This window comes from Hypanus sabinus, chromosome 2 (assembly GCF_030144855.1).
Source record: "Hypanus sabinus isolate sHypSab1 chromosome 2, sHypSab1.hap1, whole genome shotgun sequence".
Classification (NCBI taxonomy): domain Eukaryota; kingdom Metazoa; phylum Chordata; class Chondrichthyes; order Myliobatiformes; family Dasyatidae; genus Hypanus; species Hypanus sabinus.
The window spans coordinates 121,612,500-121,637,041 of record NC_082707.1 but is presented as its reverse complement, the minus strand read 5'-3'; the positions used below and the strand labels follow the sequence as shown (position 1 = coordinate 121,637,041).

At 42.0% G+C, this 24,542-nt stretch overlaps 1 protein-coding gene across 4 annotated transcripts in view; it reads right to left on the bottom strand.

The window, feature by feature from the left end:
- Positions 1-24,542, bottom strand: part of ltk (leukocyte receptor tyrosine kinase) — a 192,772-nt gene that overhangs the window by 30,186 nt on the left and 138,044 nt on the right. For all 4 annotated transcript variants that reach the window (XM_059953738.1, XM_059953747.1, XM_059953754.1 and 1 more), the window contains one exon: positions 4,252-4,438. In XM_059953738.1, the coding sequence (XP_059809721.1) occupies positions 4,252-4,438 (187 nt within the window). The remainder of the gene's footprint in view (positions 1-4,251; positions 4,439-24,542) is intronic.

Genomic DNA, 24,542 nt, shown 5'->3' with positions numbered 1-24,542 from the left:
ACGGAATACAAGATGTTGTTCCTTCAACCCAAGTGTGGCCTCATCACGACAGTGTAGGAGGCCATGGATGGGCATATTGGAATGGGAAGGGAAATTAAAAGAGATGGAGGGATGGCCGCTGGGAATTCCTGCTCATTTTGGCAGACAGAGCATAGATGCTCAGCAAAGCAGTCTCCCAATCTATGTCAGGTCTCACCGATATAGAGGAGGCCACATCAGGAGCACCAAACACAGTAGATGACCCCAAAAGACTCACAGGTGAAGTCTTGCCTACCCTGGAAGGACTGCTTAGGGTCCTGAATGGTAGTGAGGGAGGAGGAGTAGGGGCAGGTGTAGCACTTGTTCCACTTGCAGGGATAAGTGTCAGGAGGGAGGTCATTGGAGAGGGACGAATGGACAAGGGAGTCATGTAGGGAGCGATCCCTGTAGAAAACAGAAAGTGGGGGGCGCAGTAGGGAAAGATGTGCTTGGTGGTGGGATCCCATTGATGGCGGAAGTTTCAGAGAATTATGTGCTGGATGTGGAGGAACCCTATCCCTGGGAGGGTGGTGGGAGGATAGGATAAGAGCAGACGTGCGTGAAATGGAAAAGATGGTGTTGAGGGCAGTGTTGATGGTGGAGTAAGAGAAGCCCCTTTCTTTGAAAAAAAAGACATCTCTTGTGTTCCAGAATAAAAAGTCTCATCCCGAGAGCAGATGCAGCAGAGACGGAGGAATTGAGAAAAGGGGGTGACGTGTTAACAAGTAGCAGAGTGGGACAAAATGTAGTCTAGGTAGCTGTGAGAGTCTGTGGGTTTGTAATGGACATCGGTGGATAAGCTGTCTCCAGAGATAGAGACCGTGAGGTTGAGAAAGGGAATGGAGGTGTCAGAAATGGACCAGTTGAACTTGAGGGCAGGGTGGAAGTAGGAGGCAAAGTAGATGAAGTCAATGAGCTTAGCATGGGTGTCGGAAAAGTGGGGGACAGTCAACGGTGAAGGCTTGAAACATAGACTGTTCCATGTAGCTGACAAACAGGCAGGTATTGCTGGGACCCATGCGAGTACCCACAGGAGGGAATTTAAAGGAAGTGGGAGGACCAAAGGAGAAACTATTGAGAGTGAGGACAAGTTCCGTCGGGGGGAGGAGAGTGGTGGTGGAGGGGAACTGGTTGGGTCTGGTGTCCAGGCAAAAACAGAGAGCTTTGAGGCCTTCCTGGTGGGGGATTAAGGGACTGGACATCCATAGTAAATATGAGATGATGGGGGCCAGGGAACTTGAAATCCTTGAACAGATCAAGATCGTGTGAGATGTCACAGATGTAGGTAGGAAGGGGGGGATAAAACAGAGTCAAGATAAGCTGTTACGAGTTGAGTGGAGCAGGAACAAGCTGAAACAATGGGTCTACCCAGACAAGTGGGTTTGTGGATCTTGAGTTGGAGGTAGAAACAGGAGGTAGAAGTGACTTCAAGACCTGTGTGGAGAAGTGCATGCCTTTGAGAGTTTTCCAAAAATGGATGCCCTGGATAAACCAAGAGATTTGTGGTCTGCGAGAGCTAGATCTGTGGCATTCTGGACTGGCAGTTCAGACTCATTCTAGAAGTCCAGACAGGATCTACAGAAGGTCATCATGAAAGGAAAAAGGTTGCTCATGTGAGAAGCAATCAGATGCATGACAACTGTGGCAGATATGTATGCCATTATAAGGTGACATTTAACAGCATAAATGGCAGTGATGAGTAATCTCCTGATGAGCTCAATGCCCTTTTGTGTGGGTTTTGGAAGGGAGAATAACACTATATCTGTGCAGATCCCCACAGCATCCAGCAATCCTGTGATCTCATCTCAGAAGCTGACATCAGAACATCAGTCAAGAGGGTGAACTCTTTCAAGGCATCAGGCCCCAATAGCGTACCTGGCCAGATCCTGAGAAATGGTGCCAACCAAGTGGCTGGAGTGTACCAGGACACTCTTAACCTCACATTGCTGGGACGTGGGGCTCCTCGCTGCTTCAAAAGAGCAGCAATGATGCTGATGCCCAAGAGCGGGGTGAGCAGTTTCAATAATAATCATCCAGTAGCACTCATGTCTACTGTGATGAAGTACTTTGAGAGACTGGTTATGGTTAGAATTAACTCCTGGCTGAGCAAATAGCCGCAACTATTGAAACGTCCCTAGTGCTGCAACAGGTCTACAGCGGACACAGGCTCACTGGCTATGGAGCACCTAGACAACTGCAAAACATAGGTTTCTGTTTATCGATTACAGCATAGTGTTCAACCCTGTCATCCCCTCAGTACAAATCAACAAGCTTCTAAACCTGGTCCTCTAACTACCTGTGCAAGTGGACCTTCAGCATCCTCATCAGGACTCCACAGCCAGCAGGCATAAGGTCTGTTCTGACAATCAACACAGGCAAGTTACCTCACAAAGATGTGCTTAGCCCACTACTCTTTTCTTCTGAACTCATGACAATATAGCTATTTATAAATTTTCAGAGGATACCACCATTGGTAAAAATCTCAGATAACTAGTTGAGTAGTGTTGCAATAACAACCTTGCACAGTGCCAGCAAGATCAAGGAATTGACCGAGAATGCCAGGTAGGGGAGGGTTGGAGTTTGAGATATCAGCGATGGAAGAGGTAAGCAGCTTTAGGTTCCATAGAACCATAGAACATTACAGCACAGAAACAGGCCTTCTGGCCCTTCTTGGCTGTGCTGAACCATTTTTCTGCCTAGTTCCACTGACCTGCACCTGGCCTATATCCCTCCATACACCTCTCATCCATCTACCTGTCCAAGTTTTTCTTAAATGTTAAAAGTAAGCTAGCATTTACCACTTAATCTGGCATTTCATTCCATACTCCCACCACTCTCTGTGTGAAGAAGCTCCCCCTAATGTTCCCTTTAAACTTTTCCCCCTTCACCCTTAACCCATGTCCTCTGGTTTTTTCTCCCCTAGCCTCAGTGGAAAAAGCCTGCTTGCATTCACTCTATCTATACCCATCAAAATTTAACACACCTCTAACAAGTCTCCCCTCATTCTTCTACGCTCCAGGGAATAAAGTCCTAACCTATTCAACCTTTCTCTGTAACTCAGTTTCTCAAGTCCCAGCAACATCCTTGTAAACCTTCTCTGAACTCTTTCAACCTTATCAATATCCTTCCTGTAATTCGGTGACCAAAACTGCACACAGTTTTTGCCTCACCAATGCCTTATACAACCTCACCATAACATTCCAACTCTTATACTCAATATTTTGATTTATAAAGGCCAATGTACCAAAAGCTCTCTTTACTACCCTATCGACCTGTGACGCCACTTTTAGGGAATTTTGTACCTGTATTCCCAGATTCCTCTGTTCCACTGCACTCCTTGTGCCCTACCATTTAACTTGTATGTTCTACCTTGGTTTTTCCTTCCAAAGTGCAATGCCTCACACTTGTCTGTATTAAACTCCATCTGCCAATCTCCAATTTTTCAGCCCATTTTTCTAGCTGGTCCAGATCCCTCCGCAAGCTTTGAAAACCTTCCTGTGTGATAAAATCACAGATTTATCCTGGGCCCAACACATTGATGCCATCTTAAAGGCCGCACACCAGTACCTCTACTTTGATAGGAGTTTGACGATATTTGGTATGTCACCAAAGACTCTGGCAAGTTTCTGTAGATGGACCGTGGGGCATTCTAACTGGAGGCATCGCCATCTGGTGTGGAAGCTCCAACATACAGGATCGCAAGGGACTGCAGAGGGTTATGGACTCAGCTAGCTTTATCGTGGGCACAGCACTCCACACCATGGAGGGCATCTTCAAGAGGCAGTACCTCAAGAAGGCAGCATCCATTAAGGACCCTCATCATCCAGGATGTGCCCTCTTCTCACTTCTGCAAAGGGGGAGGGGTGGGAGGGGGAAGGAACCCGAAGCCCCACATTCAATGATTCTTCTCCACCACAATCAGATTTCTGAATGGTCCGTGAACACTACCATGTTACATTTTTTGCACTACTGTATTTGTCTCTTATATTTGTGTCCTTGCACTGTACCACCACGGTAGAACAGCAAATTTCATGTCAAACAAGACAGTGAGAGTAAACCTGATTCTGATCTGTAGTAGACTGCCTGGGTGGATGAAAGTAGCTCAGTAAATTCACACAAGATCGATAAGGAAAATGGAAAGGCAAGGGGGAAAGGACAGGTTGGAGTGAATCTCATTGGATGGCGGTTAAGATAGGCTGAATGGTGATTTTCCGCAGTTCTAGCGTCACCCACCTCAGCAAGGAGATGTTCCTCCTGGGTACCTCCCTGAGTTCGTTGAGTGACGCCACCTTGCCCGCAAAGCAGTAGTTCGGGTTGTAATCCGTCATGATGGTTGAAGTCCTAATCTTGCTCAGCTTGTACTCCGAGCTCTGCAGCTTCACCCTCACCGCTGCCAGCCTGTTGTTCTTACGATAGTGAACTGCCGTGAAAACAACAGAACGATTGATCAGGGTGCTGCCTCATACCCTGCCACGGCGCCATGCCTGCCAAGCAGTTCACACAGGCCGACTGTGGGTGCACACTTATACGCATGACACATGCAAGTATACAGATTCACAGACTGGACAAGGGTTGCAGTTTGTTACGCTCCAGTCGCAGCCATTCTGGGCTTGTATCCATGCTTTATGCCATAGGTGTTCTGCATTACAACAGTAACTCCACTTCAGAAATATTTCACTGGCTGCAAGCACTCTTGGATGTCCAGTGGGTACTGAAGGGTGGCACAAATCCTTCTTTTTGTTCTCCGTTGCAACACAGAGAAAAGCAAATCCCTGTATACTTAAGAAGCAGTCAGGAGGTTATGTTACAACTTTATAAATCTGGAATGTTGCATACAGTACTGGCTGTCCCACTATTGGAAGGAAGTTGAGGCTTTGAAGAGGTTTACCAGGACACAGCCTGGCTTAGAGGGCATTGGCTCTCACGAGAGGCTGGAGAAACTTGGGTTGCTTTCTGTGGAGACCAGAGGCTGAGGGGAGATCCGACGGAGGTTTATAAGATTATGAGAGACATAGATAGAGTGGACAGAGAGTATCTTTCCCTGGGTTGAAATGTCTAATACCAGAGGGCATGCAATAAAGGTGAGAGGGAGTAGGCTCAAGGGGGATGTGAGGGGCAAGTTATTTGCTTAGAGAGTGGTAGATTCCTGGAACGCACTGCTTGCTATGGTGGTAGAGACAAATGCATTGCCAGGCTTTTAAGAAACATTTGGATACGCACATGGATGTAAGGAAGATGGAAGGATGTGGATATGGTGTAGGCAGGAGGGAGTAGTGTTTTGGTGTTTTCGATTTGCTTTTCAGCTGGTTCGGCACAACAGTGTGGGCCGGATGGCCTGTTCCTGTGCTGTACTCGTCTACATTCTAACTATAATAATGAGAAACCTCTCGTCTCAGCTCATCAGAACTGGCTGCTGAACTCAAGTTGTCTCAGTGATGGTTCCTTGCCTCTGATTTAGAACATTACTACTCCATCACCTGGCTGAACCAGTTACTGTAATCTTGCAGCTTACCTCCTTGTATGTTGCATTGCCTTTGAGACACAGTGAATATATTTCAAATGCACTTCTGGAAGTGCTGTGAGATAGACAGTGTGAATAGTCCTGTACAAATGCAGACTCAATTCCATTCATTTTCTAAGTGTTCTGTAACCATATTAGAATCTTTTTTTTTTCTGATGATCAATTTATGCTTTTGCTAAATGGATATCTTGTTAAATTAAGCCAAAATTAATTAAGATAAGGAATGTACAAACAAAAGTTATTGATGCAAGAATAGGCAAATTTGGCTCCTCTGGCATTCGGAAAGGTTATGACTGATCATTACCCTCATTACCACTTCTCTGCCCTAAGCCCATATCCACTGGTTATTTCTGTCTTGGATATCTGTCCAGCCCCATAAGAATGGACATTGAGATCAATACTTATTACTCGAAACTCTCGAGAGTATAGGCCTTGTTTGCTAAAACAAACTAGGACTCAGTTGTTGATTGTACCGATTTTAAAATGTAATTTCCAATAGAAACCTGTCAGATTTCTTTTGAAACCTCTCAACCTTGGTTCCACGAGACTTAGGGTAGCAGTTAAAATAGAGGACAGAAAGCAAGGCATGGCTCGTAGTGAGGAACTACAATATTTGGATCTCTACTGTACATCATTTTAGAAACCAACTACTCTCATTTTTTGCCACAGAGGAGAGCATTCAGCCATTAGTGCTATTTGCCCATTAATTTCTGTTTTTTTCCCCTGTCTATCCCACTCTGGCTCTTCTTCACAAGAGGGAACATACATTGGCCAACCCACACACTGTCATATCACTGGAATGAAACTCTCAGTCACAGGGAGTACACACCAACCTTCTACAGGCATCAGCTGATTTTAATGCAAAATAATGCAGTGATGAGCGTTAAGCACTATTTTATCACAACCGGAATTGGGACGAAATATTGGGAGAATTTCTCCTTCACTGAGTGCCCGCCCCGTCAAGCCATGTACTGGATCTCCTCTTTGGGCATGCTTTCAAAACCCCATCCCATGCTGAACCTCATGACTGTGGGTGGGTCATGACCCTTATATAAAATGAGATTTCTGCAGTTTCTCTGTTGCACTCTATTCAATTAAACTTCTTTAAAGTAAGGTGATCACAATCATCCTTACTTTTTCCTGAGTACCCAGTACCTCATTACCTGCACATTTGTAGGTTAACTTTTCCTGTCAGTAATATACTTCAATAATCATGCTTACTTTCCCTGCAGAAACTGACAAGGACAGGGGAAAGGGTTGGTGTGTTTTGATTGAAAAGGAAAACTTAACTAGGGGGCAGCAAAACAGTGTTGTTTCAATCACTGAAGCACCCTGTCTCACCCTGGGGCCCAGACTTATTTGGTCAATCAGCACCAGAGAGATTGGTGTGGCCTTTGAGCCTCCTCTGTCAAGCGATTCTTCCCTGAACCTGAAACAATGCATTCAACTATGCCAGACTTTGCAATTTTAGCAAGCACCTTTCCTGCCCAGCCACACCAAAGAAGGTGCCTCATAAAATAATAGGTTTTATGACATAGTTGATGACATGTTGGCCAGTCCTGACCACGTTGATGAAAAGTGGTACTTCTTCAAACACTAACAATTTTGCTCTTGAAGAACCCATTCAGGTACACTTTAAATGTGACAAGGGCAGCACACGAAGAAGCAGTTTTAGTCCGTGACTAACCTATATGACAGATACATTTGTATGTCTTTAATAATCAGTTGAAAAATCAATTGACTATAGGGCTTGAATGCTCAACTCAAAGACTTCGGTATTGTGTTGCCCTTAATGTTAAAATATACCAGCTGATTTTTTTCTTGAATGATTCTGATTTTATTCCTCTCACTCCTGGCTCCCCCTGCAGGTGAAATAGTTTCTCTCAGTATACACCGTTGTCTTTTCAAGATCTTCAGTCACATTCATGTCACCCTCCCTTCTCCCATTCTTCAGGGAATACAAGGCTAATGATGCTGAGATCCATGCTAGGATGCACTGGGACATAACATTAGTGATCGGGTGTTTCAGGTCTTTCAACAGCCGACACCCTTGTCCAAATGACCGAGCCAGGGTGGATCAGGCCCTGGCTTATGTCCCAGCAGCATGGGTCTACGGGTCACACCTCACACCTCGAGCCATAGCCATCTGGAGGCTCACTCAGCAGCTTTGGGCTCTTTTCTTTGTAGCTCCTGTAATGCCAAGGAAATGTATCCTGAACACAAATCGAAAGCTGGTGATATTAATGACAGGTGTCCCAAAGCTCACAGGTTAACATGAAATGAAATTTCTGCAAGCTGGTCAATTGGAATAACTTTCCCAAAGCAGGACCATAGGAGCCAAGATATTTCCTCTTATTCCCAGTATTCCAGCCACTCCTGCGATGGCTACTACTTCCTACTGGTGATAAGTTACTGCCTTTGTGGATATTATGCTCCCAGGCCATGCATATATACATCACTCACAGGAAAACAGACATTTTGGAAACCCGCTGCAAAGATTGATGACATAATTTGGGCAGAGTATTTGGTGCAGCTCTGAAAGATCAAGGATCTTCCTCAGACAAGATTAAACTAAGGTCCTCTCAGCTCTTCCTGGTGAACGATCCCAATACTGGTTTTAAAGTAAGGACACTCTTCCTAATGTCCAGACCAATACTTAATACTCATAGAACAGCTAAATGGAAAAGCTATTATATTGTTGAATGGACAATCTTGTGCACAAGTTGGCAGTCATGATTTCTCTGTAAAACCATCACTATACTTTAAAAAATGTATTTCACTCACTTCAAAAAGATGTGAAAAGTCATAAGGTCATACAAGGTGATATGAATCATGACATTCATATATCATTGTACTAACATACTGAACAAAAATGTTGCAATAGATGATGAAAAGATAAGTCTTTTTTAAACCTGCCAGCAGATGACATTTAGCCTCCAGAGGCCTATTCTTCCCTCTGTGCTCTAATGCTTTTAATTGACAAGTAGTCTTCTAATTTCTAAAGTAGCACAGGAAATTCAAACTACTCCATTCTAAGAAGGGACAGGAAAGCAGGTAACTGTTGATGCATGCATCTCTCACAAGTTGTGGATAAACTTGTTCAGTTGAAATTTAGAGAATATTTAGAAAAGTATGGGAAAATTAGATATCAACTTACCTAGATTCACTAAAGACAGTTTGTGCTTAGCAAATTCAACAGTGCTCCTTTAATAAAAGCAAACTGGTGATAAGGCTAATTACTAATAACAAGGAGACTGTTTAGTCCATTGTGTTCATACTAGCTCCCCACAGTCCGCTACATTATTTCCATTTCTCAAATCCTTTTTTCTCAGTAGCCGGTTTTATTCTCTCTCACACCACTCAGCAACTCCCCCGTGATCTTCTGCTTGCCACTTGCTTACACCAGGGACTAGTTAACCCACCAACACACACAAAATGCTGGAGGAACTCAGCGGGCCAGGCAGCATCTATAGAAAAAAGTGCAGTCGACGTTTCAGCAGGACGGGTTTACCCACCTTCAAGTCTTTGGGTTGTGGGAGAAAATGAATGCATCTGGTGGAGACCCTACGTGATCACAGAGACAGTGCGGAAACGCCGCAGAGACAGGGCCATGAATCGGGATCAAACTCAGGTGCATGTCAGTAGCACTAACCACTGCGCCACCACGCTCTCAGTGAAACATATATCTACAGATACCTGTGGCTTATACAGAACAAAAAGCATGAAAGAGGTCCCCACCGGCTTTACTAAACAATATGCATTTTTACAGGGCTTTTAACTTAATACCCTATCCCATAGGGAGTCAACAATATACAGTATTTGACCTGCACTTAAAAGGGTAGTGAGCAAAAACAGGCCTGAAGGGGCAGCAGGGAGTTGAGGGCATTGGAGGAGAATATTTTGACGAGCTGAATTCCAGAGTTTAGAATAAAACTAATTAATAAAATTAGAGTTTAATTAAAATGAAATGTATTAGCTGAAGATTACTTTGTAATTGTTCTGAATGCCAAATTTAGTGTGCCTGAGGCTCTAAGGCAGAAATGTTGAAGGACTTACAGAGAAAGTTGAGAATTTTTAACCCTCCATTAACAGTTATTTTCCCAGTACTTCCTCATTGGCTGGAATCTTTCAACAACCTTTGGTGATAGGTTGCCTCGAAGCTTCCTTCTGTAAGATTGTAGCATGGCACAAGCTCAAAGCAACTGACACCAGAGCTTATTGAGTTTCCAGTGGGTCACCTGATTCAATTCCTGCTGAAGCTACTTCACACTGACTCTGTCAGACCTGCCATCTGTGTTGAAACAGCTACTGAGCAACAGTAGGCCTCTGAAATTTTGTTTAAAAAGTAAAATGTTGTTTCGAATTGGAGTCAGAGTCACAGGAAAATTCAGCCCTTTGGCCCCTCAAGTCCATGCCAAATCCATTTCAATTGCATACTCCCAATGACCTGCACCAGGGCCATAATGCTCCATACCCCTATTATCCATGTACCTATCCAGCTTCTCTTAAACATTGAAATTGAGCTTGCATGCAGCACATGCTGGCAACTCATTCCACCATCTCATGACTGTCTGAGTGATTAGGTTTCCCTTCGTGTTCTCCTTAAATTTTGTTACAAAATGGTAAGGTGGGTTAATTATTTCTCTTTTACTTAAATGGAGAACTTCCTCCCAATTATGTTCTTTTACATTGCAACTATAACTGCACTCTAGAAGTACTTCACTAGGAGTTTTGAAATGTTCTGAAGCTCTTATAGACACCTTAAAAACATATGTCAGTCTTGTTTCTTCCTTTAGAAAATGAAGTATTTTTCTTGAGCTTAGATCAGGATATTCCTCATATTCATTGATCAGCAGAACTTTTAAGTTCACTGTTTATAGATTCAAAGACATAACCCCTTTTTAGTCAGTGTTAAGCAATTGAAAGGCTATTTTCCGTGAAGTACAATGCAATGTCAACCACATCTGGGTCAGTCTAGCAATTTGACCTGATACAGTGTCCTAGTAATCTAGCAGGTAAAGCCAATGATCCAGAGATCCAGGTTCAAATCCCACAACTGCAGCAAAAGGAGGAATTGGGAAATAAAACACATACATATAGCTTGTTTCAGTTATGACGTTACAAGAATCCATCAACTTCACTAGTTGTGCTTCAGGGAAAAAAATTTGCTCTTCTTACCTGATCTGGCCTGAGCAGGATTCTGACCACCAGTGCGGTGGATTGTTATTTTCCCTTGGAAAATGACTCAGCAGTTAAAGGGCATTTAAAGGTATTCGATACATGTTGGCTTTGCCAATGATTCCCAGCTCTGAAAAATGAGTAAATTAACAAGAACTGGAGAACAGTCACTTCAATGATCTAATCTCTGATATGATTTCTGCAAGGGGGTGTTAAGGATGCCATCACTCAGTCCAAACCCCCTGTAGGAGGGTTGCAGGGACAGTTGGATCCTGAGGGAGCCCATCATCAGGTACTTCCAGCATGATCAGATTTTCCCAGCACAGTACCTGACCAGAACACTTGCCAGGCAAATTGGCAACTTGTTGCAGCCCACTCTAATTCTGCTTCACCCCAGCACTTCCCAGTATAACCTGACCCCACCCTAAATGAGTCCCAGGCTCCAGGTCTATGGCCCTCACAATTCCATCAGTCCCAGGCCTGATTCCTCAGCACCCACTAACCTAAGCACTATTTCTGATCTCTTCATTCCCAGTTCCCACTGCTTCGTAGCTGGAATCCCAACTCACATTCTCCTACATCCAAAACATAATTGGCAGTTTCAAGACTTTCCCCACTACTCCTTCCCCACTTCATAGCCAAAGAATTCATTGTCAATCTTAGGCCCATCCACCCGCCATCTAATCATATGCCAACTTCACACCCTGTTCCACCACCTCACCCACCTCCCTTGTTCTGGCTTGGAACTCTATTTGGAGGCTATTGACCAACCACAGCCTGGCCTCTGAACAGGGTTCCCACTGTCACATTTTCAATGCCAATAATGTGCAACACCAAATCTGTTACCCCAAAGTCCAAACACCTTCATTCTGCTGTGTGGGACAGGATGACATTGGTCCCTGCTTCCATGGCCATGAGTTAGTATGTGTTAGAATTTTGAGGCAGTTACCTCTGCACAGTGGTGAGATAATTACCCCATTATTGTGGACAAGCTGTCCCATGGTATCACCTTGAAACCTCTTCTATAGGAAATCTGTAGTCCTCCAGATGCCCATCTCTGGTTCAGCTGTGCAAGTCCAAGCTCTGGGATACCTTCCATAACCCTTTTCACCCATCCTAACCTTTCCTTAAGAGGCTTGGGTTTATATTTGGACCTAATTTTAACTCTCTCCATCTCCAACATTTACCAAGTAGGCTCAATGTACAATGATACATGGTGAAAAATATTTATTGTAATTGCATGGTGAGATGATTAAAGCCACGGCAAGCTCCAGCTACTGCAAAATTAGAAAAAGAGACTGTTGTAGTGTTGCATAGGGATATAATTACAGTCCCATGTTTATTGCAGTTAAATAGATGGTTATGGTCACTGAGTGGAGAGCTGGAAAATGCAAATTTTTGTGTGTTTTCCCTTCTAAATGAACAATATACCCCAATGAATCTACTGCTACAAATATATCTTCTAATGATTCATTGGATCATCTTGCCATAGATTATGGTGTAGTTATCTCAGTCACAAAAGTACCATCTAATTAATGAAGAGTCTAAAAATTCTGCTCACATAACTCTGTGAATCTGGCATTTAAATAGATTAGAGGCTTATTCTTGTTATTCCTAAAAGAATTACACCATTATTGTACTGTGTTGGCAGACTTGTATGGACATTGAGTAAATACCCTTTGTACACGTTATTAATGAAATTGCCCCCTCAATCAAAGGGAATCAGAGCTCCCATCTTCATCCAGGAACATCTATGTCAGGGGTTCCCACCTTGGGGTCTACTGACCCCTCGGTTAATGGTAGGGGTCCATGGCATAAAAAAGATTGGGAACCCCTGGCCTGTGCAAATTTAGCGTTATATATATTGAATCATTACCTCTTAATGTTCAGAAATTTTGTTTTAAATGTACTTGGATATGACTGTAGGAGGGATACTGCATTTAGCAAATCTACAGATGACAGCCGTAGGTACAATTGCAGATGACAAGGAAGGTTGTCCAAAGCTGCAGTAGGACACAGGTCAGATGGAAAGTTGAATCAAGCTTTAGCACATGGAATTTAATCCCAACAAGTGCAAAGTGATGCCTTTTGGAAAGTCAAGAAAGGATAGGACAAAGTAAATGGCAGGGTGTTGACAATCAGTTGAACTTTGGGGTTTAAGTCAATAGGTCCCTGAAAGTAATGACACAATAAATAAGGTGGAGAAGAGGGTATGTGGTTCAACTTTACAACACACTGGTTAAATTGCTTTTGGTGGTGGGGGTTGTGTGCAGTCCTGGACATGACACAACATGAATGATGTATTTGAGCTGGTGAAAATGCAGAGGACATTCACCAGGATGTTATCTGAATTGGAGGACTGTAGTTATAGTGAGAAACTGGATAGGCTGGACCTGCTTTCTGTGGAGTGAAGATCAGTAAGGGATGACATATCAGAGATATAAAGTTATAAGAGACATAGATAAGGCAGATAGGCAGAATCATTTGCACACAGCAGGGGCATCAAAACAAGGGAATAGATGTGAGGTGAGAGGGTGAGAGGAAGGAGTTTTAAAGCGTATTTGAGAGGAAAGGTTTTTTTTTATATAGAGTGGTTCATATCTAGACCATGCTGCTAGAGGAGTCAGACACAATCACTACACTTAAGAGACATTTAGACAAGCAGTTAAATCAGCAACGCATCAGAGGTTAAGTGAAGGCAAGTAGGATTCCAGTAGACCAGCATGGATGTAATAGGTTGAGCCGCCCCAACCTGTGCACATAACTCTACCCTCCCATGGCTCTACTCAATATTTCCCTCTTTCTTGCATCTTGCTAAGGACACCTAAAGTTTTTGAGGAATTTGGATTTGGAATTTGGAATCAACTTTTGTGCCTGTAGGCATATTGGCAAGTAAACCATTTGGCGCAGTTTGACCCTACATATATTTTATCTGATATCCATATACAATGTCAGGACTTAGGGGTTGTTGGCAAGACAGGCATTTATTGCACAGCCCCAAATGTCAATACAAAAACGATGGTGACTCAGCTTGTTCCTAAACTGCTGAAGTTTGCATATTGCAAGTAGGCTACAATTCTGTTCGGTAACATGTTTCGGGGCTTTGAGTTAGAGTCAATGAAGAAACAGTGATAAGTGTTCAGATAATCTAGTATGACACTTGGAATGTGGATGGCCTTCCTAAGGGCCTGCATTCTTTCTCCTATTAAATTACTAAGGTTACATTTGGGAGGTGCAACCACCAATGCCTCAGCGGGTAGCTATTGGGTAACATAAGCAGCGGTGAAGCAGTGGAGGAAGGGGGACATTTAGATTGGTGAATAAGGCAGCAATTAAATAGATATTGTCCTAGGTGCTGAGTAAAGTATGGTGGAGCTGTACTCAACCAAGTAAATGGTATTACCAAAATGATAGAGAGGTAAAGGAGCTTTGCAAACATACAGCCAATTCTAACAATCTTAGATCAACCCAAATCGTTTATGGCTGATTAGAACGTTAAATATAATTTAGAAGTCTAATAGAAGAAATACGTCAGCAAATTTGAACATAGTAAGATACCAATATTAGCAATGAAATAAGTGCCTGTATATTACTTGATGCAGTTAAAAAATATCAGGACTGGACAATGAAAGAATTCCTCTACCCTTTAAAAAAGTCATGTGATCTATGACATTCACTCAAAAGGCAGACTTCAAGTTAACAATAATTTTAAAACCAAGCAGCACTCCCTCATCACTGCACAAAATTGTTAATGTCAGTAGCAGGACGTGAACCGTCGATACCCTGGCTGAGGTGTTAAATATGCTACCCTCAGAGGTGGCAGTACTGTATTAGAGCAGCATCTGTAGGAGGAGGGAAGCTGTTATATTCCTCTGCTCCATGGCTAGCAAAATCAATTGTTAAATTGACTCTTCAAATACCAACAATTCAGACTGGTGTTGGATTCAAACTTTTCTAACTGATCCAGTGTGGGGAACTCAAATGATCGCTACATTTCGAAAACTTATTAGGGTGTCCAGGAAGAGCACTTGTCTCACTTACCCCCAAGCACTGACAGCCAAGAGATGCTTGCGTTCGTAAAATATCCAAGAGAGTGAGGTCAGCCATAACCAATGAAACCAGACAAAAGCAGCAATTGCAGTGAGAGAGAAAATTACAGTCATTTCTATGAAATCTTCTTACCTGATCTCCATGGAGATTGTCTTTCTAGGATGGATCACCCTACCAGATCTTCACACCAGATCTCCTTAACATGATGTGGAGAAATAGTTGGTTCTCTTAAAAACAATCCCAGTCTTGGAGGCCTACTTCTAACTTCAAAGGGTGTGGAGTTCATTGACTGCTCATTTCAGAAACTGCTGAATATATTCTATTTGTTGATATAACATAATTGCAATTCTCAAGATCACTTTGCGATTAAAAGTCATAAGTGTTTTTATTTGATTTCTGTTTGATATATGGGAAGTGTTTGCTTCCTAACAGCCTTTCAATCCAGTAATTGTTCTTGGAGCCATGATACTTTGTCACAAAATCTTTTAAAGATCAAAACCAAATCAGATAAAATATCAGGAAAAAACATCTAGTGGCACAGTGATATAGCAAGAACAGTTTCTGCCTCAAAAGTTCCAGCAACCCGGGCTTGATCCCACACTCTGGTGTTGTCTGTGTGGAGTTTGCACTCTCTTTCTGTGATCTCATGGGTTTCTCCAAGGACTTCTGGTTTCCTCTCATGTTCCAGGTTATTTAGTTACTCTACTTTGCCTGTCATGTGTGTGGGTGGGAGCAGAATCAGGGAGGGATTTATGGGCATACGTGTGTGAAAATTTGTGGGGAAATGAGCAATACACATAAAATGCTGGGGTCCTTTTGAAGGGCCTTGGCCCAAAATGTCAACTATTTATTCCCTTCCATAGATACTGCCCAATGTGCTGAGCTCCTCCAACAATTTGTGCGTTGAACAGGATTTACAGCATCTGTAGACTGTCTGTGGGGGATAGAATTGATGGCAGTACTTTGTGAGCTGCCAATGACTTGATGGCCTGAATGGCCTCCGAATATGTCATACACAAGTGTGAAACCATACAAGTGAATATTATCAGTTCTAGAAAACTGGGACAAGGGTAGCATAATCTGGCTGGATGGCCTTCGGAGACCACTGCTCTGGGTACACTGGGATGCCTGTAATAAACCAGCTTAACTGACACTGCAGCAAACTTGAAAAACAGCTACAAGAATCCTCTGAATACAGGGAGGAGCCTATAAGGCATCTCCTCTGGGAATATCATGGTCAACGAGAGAATGGCTGATTGACAATTACACTGGGAATTATGTGACCCCACCCAAACCCAAAAGAGCTCCCTCATCCTGCAGCCAAGTCATCACCACAACATCAGAAGTACACTGTCTGCTAGTCCAGCTTACAGCTTGCCAGAGGAAATAGGAATAGAACGCACACATCTCATTCAGGGAGCGGTGTCTCAGAAAGCCAGAGCCCATCACCCAGGACATGCCCTCTTCTCATTGCTACCATCAGGAAGGAGGTACAGAAGCCTGAAGGCACACACTCAGTGATTCAGTAACAGCTCCTTCTCCTCTGCCAGTTGATTTCTGAATAGGTATTGAACCCACGAACACTACCTCACTACGTTTTTATTTTCTATTCGTTTGCACTACTTCCTGAATTTAACTACTTAATATATACCTGCTGTAATTCAGTTTTCATTTTCTTCTCTATCATGCATTGCATTGTACTGCTGCTGCAAAGTTAACAAATTTCATGATATATGCCAGTGATATTAAACACAATTCTAATGGACAAAATGAGCCTAGCTGAAGCTGAGCCCACACTTAGCAGGTACGTATGTCCAAAGACATTTTTATTATAAACTTCCTGTACGACACCAATTCAAATTCAAAGTGACGCAGTCATCTAAAAGCCTTAGGACACTGGGCTCAAGCTTGAAGTGGACCTTTAGAGCAGAACTTGTTGAGTGGTATTGTACATCCCAAAGTGATCCTGTAAATTATAGTTCTATTATATCAATCAGCAAATAGAAGCATTTAATAGACGCAAAATAATTCACCCACCTTATCGGGGGTGGGAGGGAAGCATTGGCATCAAGTTTAAAGCCTAGGCAGGAACTTATTTATTAGTCATTTTGACCTTCCTTGAGATATCACTGAGTATCATGACTATCCAAAGGAAATTTCACTAGTTCCACTGTATCCTATAAAATTTCTGCTTACAGTTTGGATTTGAATTCATGTTTGTCACCTTCCCCAAAAACTTGTCTTGATTGCACAATGGTGTGGTGCTGAGGCACACCCTGGGCAGTCAGAAGTCAGCTGACTTTTCAAAGTCAAAAATAATCTAATGTAAAGCAAGCAGGAGAAATGGTCAGATGTGCTGACCCAGGCTTCAATATCTCATCCATGAAAATTGATCTGTCTTCAAGTGAGAGAGAGGCCGAATGGCCCATTTCATCTCGTACTTTTGAGTTTAGAGAAACATGGGAGAAAAGAGTTGAAAGAGAAAGTTGGGGTTGTTAATCCATTAGGAAACCATACCAAACAGTCTTTAGCATCTACGATGGAAGTTTTATATGTGTTGACATCTGAATCTGAAGGGGTTGGACTGAACTGCAAGATTTTTCATGGTCAAATGGCTCACCAATACTCCAGCGGAGGGCCACCATGGAACTGCATGTTTATTGAGGGTTAATGCCTTCACAGCAAGTTGAACAGAAAATTGCAGCAAAAGATTACAAAGTCTTTATCTAGCCAAGTGCAAGATGTAGCAACACCATCAATCTTCTCTGATGCCCAAGAAAGCACTTTACTGACTTAAGGTCTTAGGCACATACAGTATATATAGCTAGGATGCCCAAAACCATTGCACAGTACTGTATATTGGTTAAAATCGGAAGATAGTTGGGTAGCAACAATAAGAGTATTTAGCTTTGTATTACCTCAGTAGTATTCAGTGTAATTTGGTAACTGGAAAGGTATTATATACAGTAATGTGCAAAAGTCTTCAGCACCCATACATATGCCTAGGATTTTTTGCACAGTACTGTATCTCCCATTAGATCTGATGAGGGTGTTCCTTGAGTTATAATGGCATGGCTCAAAGGTGGAATTAAATCGCCAGCATTTCAATTTTAGCCTCACTTATTAAATTCCTGTTCTTTCCTTGTCTGACTCACTGAAGCTAATAAATCAATACCTGGCCTTCCACTCAATCTGATAAAAGGTGAGCCCTCAGATCAAAGCTACGCACCTAATGTGAAACATCAGAGCCTCTTTCCTGCAGGTCACAAGAAGAAAAAAAAGGGAAAATTGAGCCAATGCCCACATTACTGGTGCGATATATAAAAAAAACAGTTCTCACACCAAAAACTGACAGGATGGCTTTTTGGACATTCAAAATAAGGACCTAATGCCTGTTTAAAGATCTTTAGCATTCAGGGAAATCGAGCTATAATATTACCCAAGTAGTATGCCTAAAGGAGCAGCTTGAGTTGCAACCATTAAGGTCCAATGTTGACACCCTACTTACCTGCATACGGGGTTTGAGAGGAGCAGAGATATTCAAGGTGCGTTGCTTTGAACTTGACCCTTTCCCTTCTCAAGCTGAAGCCCACAAGCACATTTCCCACTCATTGCAGCTTAGTACTGGTACATTAGCACTTAAATAATTGCACCAGACACAAGGAACTTTTTCTAGTGAGCCTTTATTTGCCTCTTCTGATAGACACAGTGCACACTTGACAATGTATCATAGGCTCTGCAGAAATTCACTGCAGATTAAGATGTCTAAAGCCAGCTAAATTAAGTTCAGATTTACAAATTGTGGAGCCATAGTTCAAACAGGCCAAAGAATCGGTATTGATTGCTAAAGATGATTACCTTGGTTATAAACTTAAGGAATTAATTAGTCAAGATAAAATCAATTGAATCCTTTGTTTTATTGAGGTGGACAAAAGTTTTAGTTGATTGTTAAAGGTTCTGATATCAAAACATTAGTGATGTTGTTAAAGACATAATAGTGATGGAAAAGATAAGAATGGTGATGGCAGAGAGTCATTGTGGTGATGTCAAAGGCAGTAGTGATGGTGTCAAGGACAATCATGATGATATAAATGGCAACTGTGCTGATGTCAAAGACATGGCAACAGCATTGACAGTGATATCGAACTGTCACATTATGGCTGATAACACTCCATAATAGCAGATCACAATGAAGTCATCAGCTGAAGCAATTGAGTCTAAAATGTTTGCTGCTCTGTGCTTAGTCAACCAATACTGAGAGAACAATTGGTTTTTACATTCTCAAATGTTTAAATGTCACCACTGAGGTATAGCTCAAATAAATGATCAGTTGGCATTTAATAAATGGTGAGAAGAGGGCAATATGAAGGATTATGTGAAGACTAATGGTTAAGTATTACATCACCTTAGTATTTCCCATTGTATACTGTGGTAAACTATGTGTATACCTGTCTGGACACACCCCTCTGCTGACTGCTCCTGTGGCTCCTCCCACAGACCCCTGTATAAAGGCAGTTGGAGGCACTGCTCCTCCCTCAATCTCCAAGATGTTGTGGTCACTTCTGCTGCTAATAAAAGCCTATCGTTTGCCTCCCATCTCCGAGAGTTATTGATGGTACATCATATACAAAGGAGGCTATTCGGGCATTTAGACTATCACATCTAGCCTGGATCAATGAATGAGCTTCCCAAATAGTCCCACCTTTGCTTCTTCCCTGGAATTTATTTTTAACCCTTTACTACATCAATTCCCTTTTGATAGATCTGTGTTAACAAATGCCCATTTAGCTCAGTTGTACAGTAATTTGGAGTCGTTGAACTCCAAGGCTCAAGCACACGGTCAAAGACAATACTGCAATGGAGCTCTGAGTTATTAAAGATCCCATCTACCTGTTCCTGTGGTTCAGACTTGTCCTCAAAGCTCTTCCTCGATTACTTGAGGAATATTTTACACATGGAAAGGACTAGGTTAGTTCAATTCTTTTCTATTCAAACACTGATTCTTAGCAATAGAACTTTACAATACTTGATGTTACTTAAGCAGGAATAAAGTGCAGCTTCTAACGATATCCATAAAGCTCAGGCAGTCTGGCTACATAGGGGTACATAGACTAGTTTCCATTAATACTTGCAATAATATTACAATATTTTGAAGATTAGAACAACAACTTGCATTTTAGTGTATTTTGAATATCAAAACTGTTCCTAGGCACTTCACAGGAGCATTAATAAGTAAAATTACACTAAGTCCTCAAAAAAAATGGAGATTGTCAGATTTTCAGGAGCATATTTAAGAGGGTTTAAGAAGGAAATTTTGGAGCTTAGGTAGGATCAAGATAACCATTGGCACGGCTGTCAATGATGAAATGATTAAACTTAGGAGTACCCCAAAAAGGAGGAGCATTGAGATCAAGGATTGCAGAACTGGAAAAGATGATAGAAAGTAGCAGAGTGAACATGAATGGAGTTGAAATCAGGATTCTGAATGGGAAACACGGAGTTCCTGGCTTAACTGAACTGTTAGCAGGCACTGGAATTCAATGAGTCTTGTAAAAATTGAGAGCAGTATAATTTGTTTTTCTTGTGAATGCTACTGATATGATGCTATGAACCCGTGATGCCGCTGCAAGTTTTTAATGCACTTGTACATATACCTACATGTGCATATGACAACAAATTCGACTTTGACTCTGAGCTCAATCAGCAAAGAGGATGGGAGGCTGGACATTTGGAACAGTCTACTGCTTACAGAGTTTGTAAGTTGAGTTGCTGATGGAGGGGTGGAAACAGCCACTGTTCTGGAGGTGGGAAGCATCTTAATGAAGTAGATAGGGAATTAGAGACTGGACCTGGCACTGCACAGTTTTAAGTGAATGATTATGGAGCCAGTAGTTGGCAAATATGATGTTTAGAACTCTAGAAATCATGCAATCATTGAACATTTATGATACATATGGAGGCTGTTCAGTCCATCTTGTCTGCTCCAAGCAAAAGAGGACTTGTCAATTCTAATCCCACCTCCCAATTTTATGGTGTTGGCCCTACAGGTCTTACTCCTCAAGTGCTGGTTAACTAAGCTGAGGATTTCAGCTTCTTATTCCGCCCCCCCCCTTCCCTCTAATCCACTCATTCCTTCAAATTGATGGTCCTTAATTTGAGATTCCCTCTATCTTAGATCTCTATGAATTAGTATAGCCCAAGTTTAGTATCCTCTTAGCCTTCTCTGTGGGAAGTTAAGCCAATGTTAAAAGCTTCAGTTCCTCCCAAGATTTGGCTGTAGAAAATTCCAACTCAGCCATTTCTGTGTCTGATGAATCAAGAGCAGAGGCAGTGGTAGTTCAAGCTGTTAAGAGTGGTCAGACAATAAATGAGGAATAGAAAGAAGGTAACATAGAAGAGCAAAGAATAGCCATTACAGATATTTCTTTGCCTACACAGAGATAACTTGGAATAGAACCAGTCAATCAAGGCTGGTTCCTACAGCTGAGTAATGATGTTAGAGGAACACAGAACAGTCAAGCTGAAGTTGCAGATGGATCTGATAGAATGGGAGAGGTAAGCTACGCCAGTCAGTCACATCTGTCAACCACAAACATAGCAAGCCTTCGTCTGTACTAAAATGCACTTTCCATCTTCAGCTGGTTGAACTCCACCACATCTACAGCATTAGGTTACCAAAGGATCCACTTAAGAATTTGCTGTATTGAACAACCCGGATCAAGTGTCACACACAAAATGCTGGAGGATCTCAGCAGGTATGGCAGCATCTATGGAAAAAAGTATGGTCAATGTTTCAGCAGGACTGGCCCTTACTGAGTCCAGCAAAAGGGTCTCAGCCCGAAACATTGACTGTACTTTTTTTTCCCCATAGATGCTGTCTGGTCCGCTGGGTTCCTGCAGCATTTTGTGGGTGTTGCTAGGATTTCCAGCATCTGCAGATTTTCTCTTGTCTGGATCAAGCGTGCATGATTGCACTTGTCACTCATGTCTTATTGAAGTTATTTCATAAGAACATATGAAATTCAGATAGCTCTCTCAGGCCCAAGTTATACTAGCTGTCAGCATCCATATTACCTACTCAGAATTGCTAGAAATTAGTTATCTCAATTCACAGTCCTGTTTCTAATAAGTTTGCAACCTGCCTCTTAAGATGTTATTTTGATATTCATTACAAACTGTGTAGTTGATACAACCAGCTACTAGTGCACATTGACACAAAAGTGTAGAACACACAGACTCGAGGCTGTACAGTGCCTGTAAAAAGTATGCAATCCCCTTGGGAGTTTTCATGTTTTGTTTTACAGCGTTGAATCAGTGGATTTAATTTGACTTTTTTGACACAGATCAACACAAAAAGGCTCTTTCATGTCAAAGTGAAAACTTCTCTACAAAATTATCTAAATTACTTACAAATATAAAACATAAAATAATTGTTCAGATAAGTACTCACACTCCTTTAATACGACACACCAAATCATCACTGGTGCAGCCAATTGATCTTAGAAGTCACATAATTAGTTAAATGGAGATCACCTGTGTGCAGTCAAGGTGTTTCAATTGATCGTGGTAAAAATACACCTATAGCTGGGAGGTTCAACTGCTGGTGAGTTAGCATCCTGGCAAAAACTACATCGTGAAGACAAAAGAACACTCCAAGCAACTCCTCAAAAAGGTTATTGAAAAACACAAGTCAGGAGATGGATACAAGAAAATTTCCAAGTCACTGAATATCTCTTGGAGTACAGTTAAGTTGATCAAAAAGAATTGGAAAGAACTGCAATTTTGCCTGGAGCAGACTGTCCTCAAAATCCGAGTGACCGTGCAAGAAGGGGTCTAGTGAGGGAGGCCACCAAGAGACACATGACAACTCTGGAGCAGTGGCTGAGCTGAGAGAGAATGCGCAGATAACAATTGTTGTCTGGGTGCTTCACCAGTAGCAGCTTTATGGGAGAGTGGCAAAGAGAAAGACACTGTTGGAAAAAAAACCACATGAAATCTTGGCTAGGGTTTGCCAGAAGGCATGTGGGAGACGTAAGCCATCTGGAAGAAGGTTCTATGGTCCGATGAAACCAAAATTGAGCTTTCTGGCCATCAGACTAAATGCTATGTTTGGTGCAAGCCAAACACACAATAAATCATCAAAAACACACCATATCTACCAAGAAGCACGGTGATGGCTGCATCATGCTGTGGGGATGCTTCACTGCAGCAGGCCCTGGAAGGGTTGTGAAGGTAGAGGGTAAAATGGATGCAGCAAAATACAGGGAAATCCTGGAGGAAAACCTAATGCAGTCTGCAAGAGAACTGCGACTTGTGAGAAGATTTGTTTTCCAGCAAGACAATGACTCCAAGCATAAAGCCAAAGTTACACAGGAATAGCTTAAAAACAGAGTCCAGAACTCAGTCCAATAGAGAATTTGTGGCTGGACTTGAAAAGGGCTGTTCACTTATGATTCCCATGTAATCTGACAGAGCTTGCGCAATTTTGTAAAGAATGGGGAAAAATTGCAGTCCCAGATGTGCAAAGCTGACGAAGGCCTACCTACACAGACTCGAGGCTGTGATTGCTGCCAATGGTGAAGTTATGCAATCAATTATTTTGTGTTTTATATTTGTAATTAATTTAGATCACTTTGTAGAGATTTGTTTTCACTTTGACATGGAAGTCTTTTTCTGTTCATCAGTATCAAAAAAAACCCAAATTAAATCCACTGTGATCCAATATTGTAAAGCAATAAAACATGGAGACTTCCCAGGGAAAACAATTTAGGCTATTCTACACCAAAGTATTCATTTAGGTAGGCTATCCATTGCTTGTTTCAAAGAATGAGAAGAATTCCAATCTGCTAAGAAGTCACAGTTGGGGAATGAGAAAAGACCTGCGCGTCATCACCACCACTTTGTGAATAGATGTGCCCTGTCTACAGAAACGATAGAGAGACACGAGATCAAGTCAGATGGACAAGGATTGTAGAGAGGAGCAACAGAGACAACACAATAGGAGAATCCAGTCCAAACCTCAGATGGCTAACGAGTGTATCACAAGGGCTTTAATAATCTAGTGTAATGATGCAGGAAAGCAAGAGAGAGACTTGCATTCATCATAGCTACAGGATGCCTCAAGTTATTTTGCACCCTTTGATATATATTGAATTATATTTGTAATACAGGAAGGACTATATTGAACTGTATATTTACTGCCATGTAGAGAATACACTGGATTGCCTGGTGTGACAGAGGTGAATTTGCCAGTCTGAGATTACAGGAATCTTCATCCTCAAAAACCCAAGCATGAAACCCCAAACTAAAAATCACAAGCATGCAGTATTGAACTCTAAACAATGAGGCTGAATATAAATGTTTTCAAAATAAAGAGTCACAACTAAAGCTAACACATTTGGGCACTAGGTGACAGATACAAATAACCCAAAGCTCTGCTTTACAAGAGATACAAGCTTATGGCTTTTTACGATGTGATAGACATACAAGTCCAAAGTGATACAAGAACAAATATTCTGCAGCAACTTAACCAATATGGAATTTATATAAGTAGCAATATGAAGCGAAAAAATGACAAATCAGGATCAAATATCCAAAGAATGGAATGCAAGGTAGACTGCTAGACCACAAGACACAGAAGCAGAATTAGGCACTCCACCCATCAAGTCAGCTTGCGATTCCATCATGGCTGATTTATTACCCTTTCAACCCCATTCTCCTGTCATTTTTCTAGTTTTTCAGTAACGAAGGTAAGTCCTGATGCCTCTGAATTTAA